The sequence below is a fragment of the Hetaerina americana genome, unplaced genomic scaffold (assembly GCF_022747635.1).
Source record: "Hetaerina americana unplaced genomic scaffold, ioHetAmer1.1.p SCAF_3, whole genome shotgun sequence".
NCBI lineage: Eukaryota > Metazoa > Arthropoda > Insecta > Odonata > Calopterygidae > Hetaerina > Hetaerina americana.
In genome coordinates this window covers 66,879,261-66,897,588 of record NW_027286874.1, presented here as the reverse complement: position 1 = coordinate 66,897,588, position 18,328 = coordinate 66,879,261, and the positions used below count along the sequence as shown (strand labels likewise).

The 18,328-nt window shown below is 36.6% G+C and overlaps 1 protein-coding gene across 1 annotated transcript; it reads right to left on the bottom strand.

Annotated features, from left to right (window-relative positions):
- Positions 1-703: 703 nt before the first annotated feature.
- Pgls (6-phosphogluconolactonase) lies at positions 704-6,629 on the bottom strand. The gene is made up of 4 exons (XM_071588450.1): positions 6,385-6,629; positions 5,950-6,150; positions 5,256-5,539; positions 704-2,453 (listed from the first exon to the last, which is right to left on the bottom strand). The coding sequence occupies exons 1-4, from the start codon at positions 6,509-6,511 to the stop codon at positions 2,349-2,351; spliced, it is 717 nt and encodes a 238-aa protein (XP_071444551.1). The 5' UTR covers positions 6,512-6,629; the 3' UTR covers positions 704-2,348.
- Positions 6,630-18,328: the final 11,699 nt, after the last annotated feature.

The following is an 18,328-nucleotide window of genomic DNA, read 5'->3' as shown; positions in this document are numbered from 1 at the left end:
AAATACATAACCTTGAGTGAGTTGATGGATTGAGTGCTCTCAGTTATTTAGGCACTGGATATGCGAATTTGCTTATTTAAGACCTTAAGGGTCATTGCTGCCTTTTCAGTAAAATCTGGTAATAAATAAAGAGCTAAACCAATCTTAATTTATTATGTCCATCAGAGATGCATTGCACTCAGATTATGTAGAACAAAAAAGCTGTTAATTTTAGAACTGAGACCTTGATAAGTTAGTACGGCATAAATCAGCACTTCCACATTACGTAACAACTATGTTTAAGAAGAGCATCACAGAAGATTTCTTAAAAGACATTCAAAACATTTTAAACTCCCCCTGGTCATTAATAATAACTTCTGCTTTGATAAGGATACAAATTTTGGAGCTAAAGTTTTCAAATTAATTCATTTAATCATTTCTACATTTAAAAAGGTGGATGTACATGTTAACTGATAGCATGCTACAATTAAAATCCTAATTTAAGATGTCTTCACTTGACCTGATCTGCCTTAAATGGAGTGCTTGAATAAAAACTATGATTTGTGTACAGAACTGACAATTGACTGGGTGAGATGCCATTATCATTCATGACAGAAAGGGAAAGAGGATAAAAGCATATCATCACTAAAAAAATTGTATTGTTATTAGAGCCTAAATTCAAAATTCTCCCACAAGCCCATTAAACCATTTACCAACTACTATTATATATCATCAAGGGCTATAAAAGAATGTTAATTACTTCATATAAAAACTTCTGAGCACCTGAAAGCACACACAGAATTTATACATATAATGTATTTCATTCAAAATATTCATACAAAATCACATTACATTCCACAAAGTATTATTTGTAATTTCTTTAAAGCAAGTGGTTTAATAATAGCTCAGGCAACTAGAAGGTCAAGCAACTATTTGATCAGATCAAATTTAAATTGTCAATATCAAATGGTGCACCATATTTTTAATGAATTCCACGGTATTGATATTCTTTTAAATAACCTTAGACAAACAAATATTTTAAGTCAATAATAAAGATAGGAACATTTGTTGTCTTATTCACTTGCTATACAGCAGGCAAAAATAAAAACATCAGCATAACATAAAATACCTTTAAAGCCCCATTGGCTGCAATAGAAAAAATTGGCTAACTATGCGCTGTGATGGTTTGCTATTTGGAGTGCAGTGAACTTTCACATCACACATCACCCACTGCAGTCACCTGAAATGCACCATGCTCAATGGCATGGCTGGTATTTCCACCTGTCTGGCCTTTTAATCTAAAACCATGATGAACCAATAAAAAAATGTGGAGTTACAAATGCAAAAAACCTCATGAGCACTTTCCTTGCCTTTAAACAATAGCATCTGCAACAAAATTCATCAAATAGGAATTTTTTGATTCATCCAATATCCTTAAATTATCTAACTGTCTATTAAACTCCAGTCTTGTGATCAACTTTAATGTTGACAAAAGAGATAGCAAAATAGTTGTTCCTAATTGAGAATAACCATTGGAATGCATCACCACCTTAAATGACTTAAAAAGAAACCAATTCAGATCACACCCCCAATTCCAACTGCATGCAAACGTTGATAGCTGAACTTCTAGTAATAGTGGTGCAGAAACAGCCATTTCATAACTCAATAGCACCTGCAACACGCAATAAAATCTTGGAACCACCCATCCACCTCATTTATCCCACCCTTTATGATAGCATACACAAAAATCCCTATCACAGTGTATGCATGTTGAAGCCGTGGCTCCAATTTTTTGATAATGAATCACAAATATAATTTGATCACTATAACATCAATTATCAGGTGGGTCACACACGTTATAGTGGATCAAATATAGATTACAATCACAATGTCAATGATATATAAGTTTACAACATTTTTTTACATGCCAATAAGGTCGACAAATCTTCAATTCTCAGCAATAAAAAAATCACAGAACAAAGGTGAATCAATTGTGCACCTGAACAACTTCCAATTCCAGGAGAGGATACCTTGCACTTTTTTTTGACATAGTTTCCGTATAATTGGGCAGTAAAGAACAGAATAGAGTTGATTGACTCAGAGCCATAAGTGGAGTTTCTCTTATTTACATTGGGATCTAAGTACCTCTCCAAAAGTGAAATGGTTAGTGATGTGTTTTCAGACAAAAAAAGGTCTTCTTTGTTTGGAGATCAAAAACTTGTTTTCACCTCTTCCAAATAATCACTTGTCACCGGGTCAAAAGCTATTCTTTGAGTGTCACCACCAAAACAGTGAGAAAACTGATATCAATTACGTATGGCATGAGCGGATGGATATCATAGATTCAGTCCGAGGTCCTCTCTCATGTCCTACATCTTTGAAGCAGCAGCCTTGTCCACAATCCAGATGAGCTTTCCATTTGAGGGCTGCACACGACTGGCTGGGAGAGAATCTTCTCGGTCCTTTAAAATCCTCTGGAATGCAACAACTTGGCATCAGTCCAATTTGGTAATTATGACACCAATTGATGCAAGGCCTTTGACTGACCATTAGGAATATCTGATCAAATTCCCATTGCATAAAATAACTCTAGAAAACTATGAAGATAGGATGAAAAAGAGAATTTTCAAAATGTCAGTATTCACTTGCTTGAAGGTAACATTGAGGTGTAAAAGAAAGAGTGGTTGCCAAGAGGAACAATCACAGTGTTGTTGTAATTTACTCATCATAGTTACATAACCATGCAAGGAATAGTGACGTGGAAAGTTGAACAATTTTTGTCCATAGTAAGTTACAAATGATAACCACTAATCTCATTCTTTAGAAAATGTAAATCTCTCACGGTAAACCTAAAGGCACGCAAAAACAAACCCCAAATTCAAGCTAATTGACTTAAAATTGGTTGTCTCTGGCATTAATTTATGGAATTTACAAAACATATTGATATGAAATGAAATTATTGACTTTGTGATTCCACACAAAGTGTATGGAATTACAAAGTCAATAATTTTATTTCAATACATGAATTCAGTAGAAGGCTAGGATTGAATAAAGCATATTAGAGGAAACAAATTTTATGAGTTTATCGTGCACACAACTACTACATATCTAACTATAACCTTATATTTATTAACCATAGACACCCAAGTAACAAATTTTTTTTACACAAAAAGCAAAGCTAAACTTGTAAAGAGCTCAAGTTGTAAGAAATTATCCTATTTAATTTCAAAGAATTTAATATCCAAGCATTCTTAATTTTGTGAAATTATATAGCATTATTACGTTCTCAATTCTTCTCTCATTATTAGCATTTATGCTTAATGGTTAGCTAGTCGTCACCAGTAATGCTAGTAATAAAACATGAATACAATGCTATTAAAACAGTCAACTAGTTCCCGCTTACATATTTAATAGATTAAATACATGTATTCACGGTATAAATGGCTGGCTTTATAACGCCTCATATGTTCCCTCAAATATGCATGTGCAAAATATTTTTTTTCCAAGGATGACCTAAAAAGCAAGAAAAAAATTCCATTGCTTAACCACAATATTTACCTGAACAATACTTTTGGTATGAACACTCTTAATTAAGTTTTACTACTTAAGATGAAGCAAAATTGGATAATATACATAGGGCAGATTATTACTAAGTGCAAATATCTTCTGAATGATCCTAGGATCAAATAGTCAGCAGTGCCTTTTGCCAGTGCCAACATGAAGCATTTGCCATTGCCTTTCATCTTCTATTCAGCTAAAATCAGAGAAGTATTAAGAATTCTAGTATCTAAAAAAATAACACTTAAGTTTTCTCATTCAACACAAGGATTCTTCAAAAGAACAATGCTAAACTATGGGTCATGAGGACTGTGCTATTTATGTTCTGTGTTTATCATAACTACTTGACTAAGTCAGTCTAGTATCCCACCCTTGTATTTCAGAAAATTCCATAAGACAAATAGTAGAAAACATGCATGAAAGAATTATGCGTTAGGAAATTATGTCAAAATTTTATGATGGATACCAGTGAACAACCATGCCCCAAATTTTCAATTTCTTTTTCTTTTCAGCCAGAGAAACTTGCATTGTATAGTTTGTCAGTAGCCCTTGAATATGCAACAGCATTTAGAACTGTAGCGTAATATCAGAATACCATGAGGGGTGCTCTCCTTAACCACTTTCATGACTCATTTAACCAACCAATAATTTTATATATGAATTATTTAAATTACATTTTCTATTTTATTTTATTAATCACTTTGCCTGATAACATGGTAAAATAACTCTATCTTGATGAACTTTTATGCAAGAGCTAAATCATTTAATTTTGTAATTTTTAATCTACCCAAGACGTGGAAAATGACAACAGCTAATGCATGGAAAGCTAGAAATGAAAATATAAATCCAACAATGGGAGATGCACGTGAAATTATTAATGAAGGGTTTTCCAAAGATTTATCCAAAAGATAAGTCTAAGGTAAGAATTGAAAATAAGAAACTCATTGGACACTATTGAAGACTATTCTGGATATTGAAAGGGAAGAGCTAGAAAGACAAGTAAAAAATAAGGAACAGGGAATGAACGGGAGAGTGGCTATGCTAAGCCTCACACCAATCCAATTAATGATTACTATTGATCATTATTATAAGTTACAATGCGCAAGAGAAAGTTACTTTGACATTTTCGTTGACAAAAAAATTAATGTAAGTATGTTGATTACAATTAGCCTTCTTGGGTTATGATGTTTACCATTTTGCAAGAATAAATCATCTAAGTCACCCCTCAAACGCATGATATAACAGCCATTCAATATTTTCACAGTGCATACTTTCACAAATATCAAAACCACTAATAGGAGAAGTGCAATACTTTCTCGCACTGTGCTCCTATTACTCCACCAAACTTCCTCATTAGAAGAAACAGCATGCTTTCAAATTGCTACCTGAACATAAAACATTGGAAGTTAACAACTGAAAGCACTTACCCTAATTAAATTCAAACTCCTGAAAAACCTAGGGTTATTTTAGGTACAGTGATCGAATCAAGTTCTTTGAGTGATTCAAATTGAAACAATTTTACTTGTACACAAACACCTTAAAGTATATGATTCGCAGTATTATCAGTGTAAAAATGACCACATGAAGGTCACAATCATATGCACCATGTAAAAATGGTAAATACCTTAAGAATTCCATATTTTGGCTCAAGTTGTGAAAAGTAAAAACATATTCAATGAAAGCATGGATCAAGGACAAAACTAGCATCAAGCCCTTACCTTCACCATGTCTGCTTTAGCAGCACCTGCTACAGCAAATACGCAGCATTCTGCATTATTAACAACAGGGAAAGTTAATGTGATACGACTTGGTGGAGGCTTCGGTGAATCAGTGACTGGTGCAACCCATACGGATGTTTCATCCAAAAGGCGATGACTGGGAAAAAGGGAACACGTATGACCATCGGGTCCCATGCCTAAGAGCAGTAAGTGGAACCTCGGTAGAGAGTCAGGTGGAAACCAAACTGCCATCTTCTGGATGTAATCTTTCGCAGCTGCTTCAGCTGTAAGTACCAGACACACATCAGCTTTTCCGATAATCATACCGTATTTGACACAAAAATGTTTTAAAATATTCGAAGTAACCAAGTAAAAGGCTTTGTATACCGAAGGCAGTTGCAAGTTCACATTAAATAAATGAGCAGTAAATACTTCTGAAATAAGAAAAAATATTACACCAAAAGTCGATAATCCGTTTTCAGTCAGGCAACTCGCGCACTGATTCTTTTTAATTTCACTATTAAACAAGTAATAGCACCTTTTCCGAAAAAATGTCAAATGCCATAATAACTTGAATTAATTATCATACACGCCCCTAGATTTCCTGCAGGAGACATGACAAGTCAAGGCCAAGACACGTCGAGTTTCAACTTAGTTGAGCACAATAAATTTAAGAGCTTGGACCATTGCTTACCAGATAAATCAGGATCTATTTTAATGAATTGGTCTTCCGTCAACGGTACTGTTCCTATTAATTTATTTTTGTATTCGCCATAAGTCGAATCGGCACTATCCGTAGGAACCACTCTTTCGTCACAGAAAAAGAGTCTCCATTTGGACCAGTCGGTGTCTATATTCGTAAGTCCTTCAGACAGAAATTTAACCAAGGATCCACCTGTAGAAATAACGTTACAACTTAATGACAGCTAATGAAAAGTATGACAGCTGTATACGTAGGGGAGAAGTTTGACTAATTGATTTAACCAAGAAGAAACTACGGGAGGATACCGGAAAAAACCGGAATCAATCATCCAAGCTATTCCAATCAGACCAAGAAACACATCGTATACGATAGATACACACACATAGTAGTCCAAAATGAACAATGTATAAATTATTACAAATTTACCTGATAATCCAACTTTAAATACATCCTCACGATCTATTGCAATCTTGGACAGACTTTCAATGACAGAACACAGCTCGAGAATAACGTCAGCCTCTGATTTAACGATTTTTATCTCATTCGTTGCCATTTCAGCTCTTACCACAAATCCAACTTACAGGTATTGCAAAGACGAGCTTTCTATGAAATACTTGTCTCAGAATACCGGCGAACTCCTCCTTTGCCCTAAGTCACAGATCATCCATGCAAGTAAGATTTGCTAGAATTCGAGTTTTCGATATATTGACGTGTAATCGAATAACACGTGATGTTAGCGTCAATGTGACTATTTTGTGAACTACACTAAAAAATGGCATGTTTTGTAAGGTTGGATACCCGGGGATTTCAAAATTGTTACGTATGGAGTTGATGCCGTTTGTAGTTTTTTTATTTTTTGCTGATGTTTAAACATTTTCAAATATTATGACAAATAAACTTTCCAAAGGATCAATTCACATTTTTATTGCATCATCTAACGGAAATTCGTCGAACGTAGTTTTATGAAAGATGGCCTTCGGAAGACAATAATGAAAAGTTTTTGATTGAACGGCAATAACTGTAAAATATGAAACATGAAGCAAAGGAGGGAACCATGAAGAAAAACTTGGATGCTAATAATTGATCAGATCTCGGATAAATACACCATTAAAGCAATGGGATACAGTGAAAGTCTGACTAATTAATTTATTTATTTATACACCCTGAAAGCCACTGCTAGGGTGTTTGAAAGGGAATAAATACACATCAGAATAATTGTACTTGAACATGCCTACCGTGGTCGAACAATTTTAATATGATCTCATATCGTTCGTGGAAAAAATGACATCTTAAATCTGTTTGTTCTACACTTTATCTCTCTAATTTTACTAGCATGATTTCTGTATTAAGTCCATAGCATTTTACAATATTTTACTTAATAGTTTATTTCATCTTACGAAGGCTACAGGTCCTTCAGATGCTACTATTGCTATTACACGACAAATACATATATAAATATATATAAATAAAAAATAAATTATAAATAATATACATTAAATATAAATAATATATATAAATATTTTTCATATATAAAACATATATTATAAATATAATCCAATGTATATATATATAAATATATATATATATATATATATATATATATATATATATATTAAGAACAAGCACACGTTATTTCTTAATAATTTCGACGGAATTTAGCTCCGTCTTCCTTTACTGTTTCCTGAACTAAGTAATACCATTTCTTCTGAGGAAGACGGAGCTGAATTCCGTCGAAATTATGAAGAAATTACGTGTGTTCTTTTTATGTATTCTTATATTGGGTGTTGCTGTCCAAGTTTATGTACACGAGGGTGGACTGAAAAGTTTCCGACTTCAGAAAATTCCAGAAAAAATGTATCCATGTTAGATCGGAAAATTTTCCAACCACCCACATGTATATTTTTTTTGAGAATAACATATTCTGATAACGTTGTGACCTTAATTTTCATTGTCTTAACCAATTTACCCGGGATGTAGCAAGATACCAATTTTCAACAATTGATACACTCATTATGTTTCAAGAAAAAAATATTGACCAACTTGTGGGTCATATGAGGTGTTGAAGTTTGAGAAATTCATACAGATCATTTTAAGAGGGAGCATCTGGATAATTTATTAATATTACTTTTATATTTTTCTGTCCCAATCTTGTTTTATGTGGTGGGATCTAGCTGCTGAAGCATCAAATTTCAAGCCACAGTATCCCATTACTGGATTGGTTTTTATCAGCGCAATTGTTTTTGGTTTTTCAATTTCCCTGTTTGTCGCTTATTTATATGATTTATTTCACGAATTACACCAGGGTGCAGGCAATTAATTACAATCATAATATATTTTTAATGTTTGAAATATTACCTTCGAATTTCCATCATACCATGTGAACAATGCAATAAAGTTCGCTGTGCATTAATGTTCACAAATGATCCATCAAAAAAATGTTGGCATATCCCATTGTTTTAATCAAATAAGTTTTGCATTGTCGTTTGCCATAAAAAATTTTAAAACTAAAGTCGAGCAATTATTTTGGTATTTGGCTCCTATCATCCTCACCAAATTGGAAATGCTTTGAAGATAAATTAATTTACGATTGAACTTTCCATTTTTTTCTCAGCCTAAAGATATGTTTAAAATGATATAGTGTTTTATGAACATTTGATCACAAAAGATGAGTAGATGATTAGTGATGAAGGTAGATGGGAAAAAGGCAGACGAGAGGTAGGAAACGGTGCACTTCAGGGGCACCTGGTGTTAAAATTCTCAGGGTGACCACAAGTATAAAATCAAGTGTCAAACAAATTAGTTAAATTGTTGGTTTTCGTAGGTGAAGGTAGAGCTTCAACCAAGTTCTCTATGACGCGGGAAGATTGCTCCGTTCCTTGAGAGTAGGGCCACCCTTCAACAATAGGATAAGCTATGTTTGGTATATTTTGGGGGATATTTTCTCTCAAGGAATGTTTGGTGAGAGAGGGGAATGACGATCCCTCTCCACCAGAAACGCTTGCTTCCATGAACTTCAATTGGTAAAGCGTTTCATTGGCCATTGGTAAGATAACAAAAATAAACACCGAGCTTCAGGGTTTAATGGCGTAATGGAGGAAGGGGGAGGCAGCATTTTTCATTGAAAATCCACTGTATTTTTACTGCTCAAAGAAAAATTGTGCACTGTTAACGGTTCAAATTTAAGCGGGATACCATCCCTTTATTGCCGAAATCGTAGAAAATCCAATTAATATTTGACCACCAATAAAAATCGGAACCGAAGCTCATCCTTCAAGGTCCTCTAGTGTGGGAATACAAAACTTTGATGACCTATCCAAACAACCAATCAACGATTTGGAAATATTTAGATCCCTAATTGACAATGACTCCCTTTCTGAATTAGGAAATATTTTTGTCACGCGTATTTTCAAGAGTAGTCATAAAATCCACAATATTTATTACATCATAAAGGAAATTAAATCATCACATTCATCCAATCTCCGAATGAGAAATTATATTTTAATTTTGGCATTCTTATTGGGTCTTGAACTCGCTCGATGAACCGCACTTTTGCAAATACACTACTGCGGAATTAGGAATTCCTTGCTTCCTTAGAACATATGGATTTATCCTGGAATTTTATTTGCCAGAATCGCGATTCACACCATGCCCGAATGGATGTTTTAATTCCGGTGACCATGATTAAAAGAAATGTGGAGGAGTTTGTTAAAAGAGCACGGCTTAGCTCTGATTGAAAAGAGATCGCGGAGAGTCTCAGTTGCCGAACTATCTTTCGTTTCACTTTGAAAGGAAACCTGAAGAAGAACGATGGTACGATATACGTTGCGATGGGGATTCAAACCAGAGAAAATACTGATTGTGTCATCACTCTCTGCTTACGTTTTCTGTAAATCCTTCAGGCGACATCCCCACCGACTCATGTGATTCACAGCGAGAAGTTCCTGCCACTGCACACCTAGTTGCTGCAACTTGACGCAACGTCGACTGGGGAATATTGCCTTCCCTGACCTCACGACCCAATTGAAATGGGAAATCAAAAAATGCGGTCCGTCGACCTAACCTCGAAGATCCAGGGTAAGAACCTCGTGTAATCACGGTCTCAATTCCCGAGACGAAATTTTTTCCAAAAGTTCATTTTCTCTAATGATTGCTCGTTTGTCTTAAAAAAATGCCCTCTTTTGCTGGATGGATGTAAAACGATCGTGGCGTGATGGAATAAAATAATACCATTTTTAAATTTCCCATTTGGAGTGGAAATTGGATGATAAAAATAAAAGTTGATGTGTAAAAAAATCTTTATATTCGTCTCATACAGTCAAGATCGTATTATAGAAGTGACGTGATTTTAAGAGTTCGGCAGTATAACGCAGGAAGGGATCAAGGGATCGCCTCGTATTTTTATTCTTTTAAATAATGAACCACTCCCACGCCAAGGTTTGATTCCGCAGTCATTTGGGTGGGACTCCGTTATTTTCGACCAACCGTGGTTCCCAAATATGAGATCGACTTGATGGGTGAGGTTAAAGGTCACCTCGGGCTAAGGCCCGCGGTGCGTGAAATCACGCATTCAGGGTTGGGGTTAGGGGAGGGAAAGAGGGCCGTTTCCGTGCATGGATTGCTACGTCAGCGGAGGCTTACGAGGCTTTATTAGTAATAGAATAGCTGGGGAGCGTTCAGAGGTCGGTTTTGAACCGGGGATCTTCCGGTCGACAGGCCGCAAGCTGGATTAAAATAAGCCATTCCCGCGGTTGCAATTTCGAAGGTGGCGGAATTGATCGTTAGTTTTCCGGCCGTTGTCTTTTAGTGCAGTGCGGAGGACACAAACTCACTGAGCCGTCCGTCGATCGTGGAGTAATACCGTGGACACCTCATGGCCCTTCCGTCATCAAGGGTAGTATGACGACAACGAAAGATTTCCCTTCAGCTTTTCTGATAACAAGCGATACTAACCCAATTGGTGTAAAGGCATTGATTGTGAGGGGGAGTGCAGAGAGAGTGAGAGCAGGAGGGAGAAGAGGAGCAATGTTACAGTATCCGATTCAGTTACTTCACTTCTCAGAGTCCTGGTCGCTGTAAAGCAGATCGAATTCTGTCACTGATTCCACTCCGCCTCGCTCGTAGGCTAATGAAATACTAATGTATTATAATGAACGGTTAGAAGCGTGGAGGTACGGAACTGTTTACAGATACTGTTCAAATGTGAACTTCCCTTCACTAACACAACCTCATAGGAGGATCCCAGCAAGCAATTGGATCCTGAACTTATCAATACTGTTGTTTCTCTTGGCTATTCGTATGTTGTAATATCTTGGGCAGAATATTAAAGCGTGAAACTTTTATAACGATGCAAGCACGTCATAAACAAATACGTTCACTTACACAGGATTAGTTAATAGTTGGGCTTTCCCATAATGATATATTATTGGAGTTTAATATTTGTTTTAGTAGCCATACGGCGGCTCTCCTAGTCACCGAGGGCAACCCGGGAGTAGTGAGTCCGACTACGAAAGTGTGTCCCCGGTGATGCCAAATAATTTTTGATGCCGAAATGAGTTCGTCGAAGAAAACAAGAAGGAAATGTCCCTTCCCATCTATTTGCCCCAACTAGAAGTAACGGCTTCACGATAAGGCTCCGAAGAGCAAAACAAGATCAGTCCCGCATCTACTGCCACTGAAGGACAAAGTTCACTCTATCGGTCGCATTACATTGATGTGACATGCAAGGAAACAGAAAATCACCAAATTACTTCCTCAGAAGATGCAGCCTTGTATTCAAAACATTTTCCCCGATAATATTTTTCTAAGGCAAGAGAATCTTCCGATAAATCAATAAAATCTTAGGGTGGGGACTACTGGAAGGGGGATTATTATTTGAGAGGAGCGTGAGAGCCTTAAGGAGTGAGTGAAATGCTGTAAAATACAAAGATTTAGATGACTAAGTAAGACGGTTAGGTATCCCTGGAGTCAGCTTTTGCAAAGGTTGGAGAGTCAGTAGATGACCAGGGCAAAGACTTTCATTATATTGAGGAAAGGGGTTAAGAAGAGTAAAGACCCCTTCACAATATTAAGTCAAGATACTGATGATCTATTTCTAAGGGAGGCTCTCTTGTTAAATGAGAGTGTATGCCTCTCTACCAGCATCTAGCCTTGCGGAAGAAGGATTGGTAACATATTATGAGCACATGGAATGACTACCGATGCTACTTATCAAAAGATAGATACATTGATAAAGGTTTTTATTTGGGCGAAATTGAGTTCAAATGGTCCCTTAACCCAAAAAAGGTAGGAAAGGAACTCCAATTTTTCCACAATTCCACAAAAATATACCAGGAATCGAGTTTCTTTGATCGTGCTAACAATGAGTGGAGGAAGATCAGTATTCAGTGGGGGTAGTGCTCCACATTCCAGGGGGCCATGAGTTAGGGCGGCCTAGACCCAGGGAGCACACCTATTTTTTCAGCACGTTTATTATACCTACGACCTTGTATGCAGTTAATTTAAGTTTTTTCTATGGTAAATGAGAATCATTTAACAATCTTGTTTTCGGAGTTGCCCTTTCAGAGAGCCCCAGGATGGTCCAAAATATTACGAAGGGGACCTAAATTATTTTTTATCTGACAACTTAGCCATGCAGCTGAGAAAGATACATCGCACGCGGCCTTAGGGTCGAAATGAGGCGTGGTTGGAGATGGAGTTCGAAGATCAACTCAGCGGTTTTTTCAATGCCTGATTGGTGCTAAATAATGAAGCAGGTTCGAAATTTATAGAAAATTAGAGTAAAAGATAAGGTATTGGAAGCATGTCAGCTACTGACTTGGTACCCCAGGAAGAAGTCAGCCTAGTCATTGGGAAGGAAGCAAGAAAAATGCAACAAATAAATCACTAGGTAAACGAAGAAAGAGTAAATTTAAAGAAAAAAGAAAAATTAGAAAAAAATAATGTACACTTAGGTTGACTTACATGTCACATGAGCAATATTATGAATAATTAACTTTCCTTTGAGAATTCAAAACTATTCTAATAACATACTTTTTCCTCAGTATGTGATTCAATCCATATTTCTCCATACTTCAACGTAAATTGATGCCGAAGGACAACTGGGAAAGATGGATGAAAAAATTGTTTTGAAAACATCTAGACTCGCCACATTATTCTAAGATAAATTATGTCATGGCAACATTTTAAAGAGAAAGAGTGTCACGGTTGACATCAAAACTTCGTCTGACGCATGCACGCTCAGCTGCATTGGATTTGGAGGAAGTATGCTACTAATGTGAGTGGCAACACATGTGCGCAAAAACCCTGGGTTGTAAGGGGCCAATATCGCTTTAAGTTAATGAAACCCCTCAGACAGCAGGGGAGGATGGGGGAGGGGAGAGAAAGTTCAGCGAAACTTCCTCATAAATGCCCTCCATTTGAGACAATGTATCATACAACGGCGCAGTGCTCACCTTTCCCTCTGCTATCCCTCTCCTTTGCATAATGTCCACCTAGCCTATATACGATTATTGCTTTTCTTTCCCTCCTGCGCTCGTTTTCTGGAATATAAATTCCTTCCGCTGGATTTTCGAGGAAGACTCAAATGACCAGATTAACGAAGGAAATCGCAGCGGATCTAAATATTTAAGATCTACAGCATGAAACAAGACAAGGCATACTCCTCCGTACTCATACTCCACATAGCACTTTCGGATGAAAATGAACTTTCCCATAATTTATAGTCACGTGATAAGTCAAGCCCTTGGCCATGGTGCATTAGCCATCACTTCAGCTTGAAAAACATTTTCTAGACGTTTGTCTGCCAACAAAATGCGAACGGAAGAGCTTTATAAATCTGCCTTTGGGAAGTTTTTAAGCACTCATAGTAGCGGGGACGCTTCCTGCCTCCTTGGGCACCGTAGAGACCAAGTGAATTATGCCTGTTATTTACTATTAAAGGTGAGATGGAAGCCTTCCAGAAATACACGCGTTTATCTGCAAGAAATTTAGAGGATTTTAAGCTAACAATCACGTTGCAAGCTGATCAGCTTTGGACTCTATATTGGCTTCATTGGGTGCAATACGATTTTTTTACTTAACACAGTACCCTAGAAGCCACCTCTAGGGTGTACGTGTATGACAGGGGGTGATTACACACCAGACTACATTTGTTTCGAAAGAATTTTCCCCCTTGGCTTAGCCGGGCAACGTTATTCTGATCTCTTATCGCTCGTGCGAAAAATGACATCTAGCACCTGTCTGAACTACACTTAAGCTCTCAAATTTTATTTACGTGACCTATCCAACCGGAGTACGATGGGGTCAATAATACATTGTCAAAATAATCGCTAAAGGGATATTCTTCCAATTTAAAGGCATATTATAAATGAAGCTTAACTAGCGAAATATAGCATTGCTCTTTAACCTTTTCGTCATATTTCCCCAAAACATTTCTAATGAATCCTAATTTTTGTTAGCTTGTCCACATAAGTAAACGTAAAAAAAACATACCTACAGTCGTGAAGCACGGCCACATTAACGTTCTGGTATGTTCCGTACGCTTTTTCGTTTGTCCACATATTCCCGGTATATGTTCCATCAAGGAGTGGTCGCGATTGAGGGTAATGCTTATTCCTGATGCAGCAGGTGTTAGGGAAGGAAGTGCTCTTGTTCCATTAATTCACCACTACGCACTTTTTTAAGTTTATCTCTAATTTTCTAGTGACACGCCAGCATTGTATAGCAATGAGGTCATCAGTTAAAGCTACTTTATCCTCAGAACTACCCATATCTCAATAAATTACTGCATCGTCAACAAATAGACGTATCTCAGTGCTGAACATGGACTTACTTTCGTTAACGTAAATAAGGAATCAAAGAGGTCCGATAATACTTCCCTGTGGTACAACTGAAGTGACTACTTCCGCATTAGAGCTAAAGTCATCTGCAACTACTCTTTGTACCCAACCAAAAAGTATTTATTCCAACCCCAGATATTTTATCGATGCCATAAGCCTCTAGCTTTGTCAGCAGTTTACTATGAGGTACTTGGTCGAAAGCTTTTTAAAAATCTAGGAAAACCTCGTCCACTGCAAAATTGATCTCCCCCGAAATAAGAATATCATGAATAAAAAGCGCAAGTTGTGTCTCGCAGGATCAACCCTTTAGAAACCGTGCTGATTTTTTATCAATAACACCTGATTATCGAGGTGTCTCAAGGTCAAACTTGGAACTTTACTTTTTATGACCTTGCATGACATGGATGTGAGGAAAATAGGTGTGTAATTGTTAGGTTCCTCCCTGTCTCCGTTTTTAAATATAGGCGTTGTGCAGTAACCGATTTCCGATCACTGGGAACTTTGGGCTCTACTAGCCTTTCCTTAATCTAGAAATCATGTTTAAGGAAAGGCTCATTATTAGAGTGTCAACATAAGATATTGTTGATTCCAGCCCAATGGATACCCTTAAGTTTCCAAGTTCAACATGAGAAAAGGAGTTAATTCTTTTAAAGAGAACTCCCTATGGCTTATACTGTTGGTGGCGTAATGGAAATACTTACTAATATTCATGTAATCAGATAACAGTTTAACGATAAATCTTTTAGATTCTACGGAGGATTGACGATTGAGGGAAATTCGAACTAGGATCGTTAAACCATAGATTTCGTGCGTATTTACTATCTTGGTAATTATAAAATAATCGTAAAAAGATATAATTTTAGAAAAATTATGCATAATGAAGGAGATAGCTTCAGGCGTCACTTTGTGGAAACGATACATATTGCAAAGGAAACACTTGGTTTTTCCACATAAAGTGAATAAATATTTTATGTGGAAAAACCAAGTGTTTCCTTTGCAATATGCATAATGAAGTTCAATTTGACAAGTGAGAGTGATCTGTTAAGTTTGGATGAGTTACCAAAGTAAAGAGAGTAGCCTGAAGACCAGGAAAGGGGGCAGAATGAGGAGAAGAGGGGGGACGCTAATTATTCTCATGAGTCACAAGTGCTAAATTGGGTGTAACTTGTTGCAGACATTTATATGGGACATCTAAAAACGGAGATGATTCCTCAGGATGACCAAGAGACAGACAGACCACATCAAATATAACTACGAATGAAATAAACTTTGTAAATTCCACAAAAAACAATAGTTTTCGACAATATTTCGACTCATGTAAAAGCTAATTCAACGTTGAATTAATGGAAGCCTTTGTCGGAAAATGAAAGTTTTTCTACTCTTCAATAATTTTGTTTTCATACGCCAAGCGAATTAGCAGAAGGTGGTGTCTGAAAATATCAAGTTTATCAAAAATAAAAAATGAAATTGCCAAAAAAATGACAGTAAAAATCCGGAAAAATGGTGGAACAAATTAAGGAAACTATTCACGAGGCTGCAATGGCCCAGCAATGATAAGAACATATAAGAATAAAATGTTACTCTTCTTCCGCGATATTCATTGCAATAAGGTGAAGCTCTGAACTTATCAACTAAAAAAACTATCTTGACTATGAAAGTAGCATGCATTTAAGCACAGGAATTGCTCCCAAGCCGTCGCATTAAAATTACTAGGGGAGCTACATAGCCTCAACTCGCCATAAACTCTTAAGACTTCATATGCATGCTTCCTTTGACTTCCCTTGAAAGCGGTCATGCATCAAAGTATACGCGCCAGCGGTGTTATTTAATACCGGATGGTAAAGAGTATCTACCTGTTCTTATGAGCCTCAGCGCAGTATTTTATCGCTTCTCTGGATGTTTCCGCGTATGTTTGAGGAAGGGTGTGAAAATACGAGACGCTTGGTAGCTTACCTGTCACCTCGCATTGATTTACTGTGGCGCAAAATAAGCTTTATTTTTGTGTTAAATGACAATGCATTATTTTATTATTACTGCTCAACTGTCCATTATAACGCAGGATGAAATTGTTAGGTGGGGCGAACAGCGAATCAATCGTTTTTATCATAATTTTGGTAGAGATTCAATGCGTAGGGGTTGATTAATTGAAACAATAAGGGCCAAAATATCCGCAATTAATGATAAGAAGGAATCAATGGCTTTGTGATTTAAATGACGTTATGATAGTTTAGATTTCACTGGATTTGAGACGCTTAAAAAAACCGGTTTCTTTAATTCCAATTCATAATACGAATTAGTGATAAAACTTAAAAAAAGATAAATGATAAAAATAAGCAATGAAAATAATTCTACATAAGAGGAGGATCTTTGAACTGGTTTTAAAGGGTAAAAACGGGTTTTGGCTCGGGAAGGAAGCTCCTACTTTATATGAAGGATTTTAAGACGGAGCTCGTTTCGGAGGGACCTCGTTGATGATAGAGTGGGAGAATATAAATTTATTGAGCGGTACGAGTTGGGGGTGAGGCCTACTTAATTCAAGGAAAAAATCGATGCTCAGGGGGACCCACCTCCTTTGACTTCTCACGGAGAAACAAGCTGTTATTTTTATTGAAATTTTATTGAATTATTTTTACATTTATTCTTTCTCCTTCCATTAAAAGCCTCTTGTAATTGGTCAGACGGGCGTTAAATCCTCAATAAGAGCTCATGTTATCGTATCATAAAAATGGATGAGCTTTTTAATTATATTCCACGATAGTAATGAGGTATTTCAAGGCTGATGTTATAAAATTCCAAAGATTCAGTTTTGTCATTTCATTCATTCAAAAGCTGTGACATAATGATGAGTCGGTTTACATTCTATGTATTCAAACATGCAAACCCGCCAAATTGTGAACTTGTATTCATTCACACGGATAAATATATAGGGAAAAGAAATAGGAACATACATAAAACACAAAACATAGGAATGGTGGGGAAGGTGGAATCGTGCAGATCACAAGCGCAAAGAAATTTTTTGACCGAGACTTGAACTACGGATCTTCGACTTGCCTATACCTATGTTCCGCTTCCTGTGTGTTCCCATCCCCTTTCTTTATATATAAATAAATAAATATATATACACATATATAATATTATATATATGCACATATTATATATATATATATATATATATATATATATATATATATATATACACGTATATATATGTATATACACATATCCCTCCTATGGACTACAACCTTAACGTGGTGGAAGGGTGGCCCACACAGCGTCTGTTCCTCAGTGAGGCGGCTCCAAAGGCGTCAGATCTCAGTGGGGTGGCCATTGAGTGATGGTGTTAAATTAAAAACACTATTGATGAAGGCAACGGGAAACCACCTCACATCAAGAAACATTTGATAGCGAAGGAAGAGATGGTGATGAGGTAGGGGACTACGGTTTAGGTACGTGGAATGACCGCGGGGAGAAAGCGATTTAGTTATGTAGGAGAAAGGGGTTAGTCATCACCAACGCTTGGTTTAAACGCCACA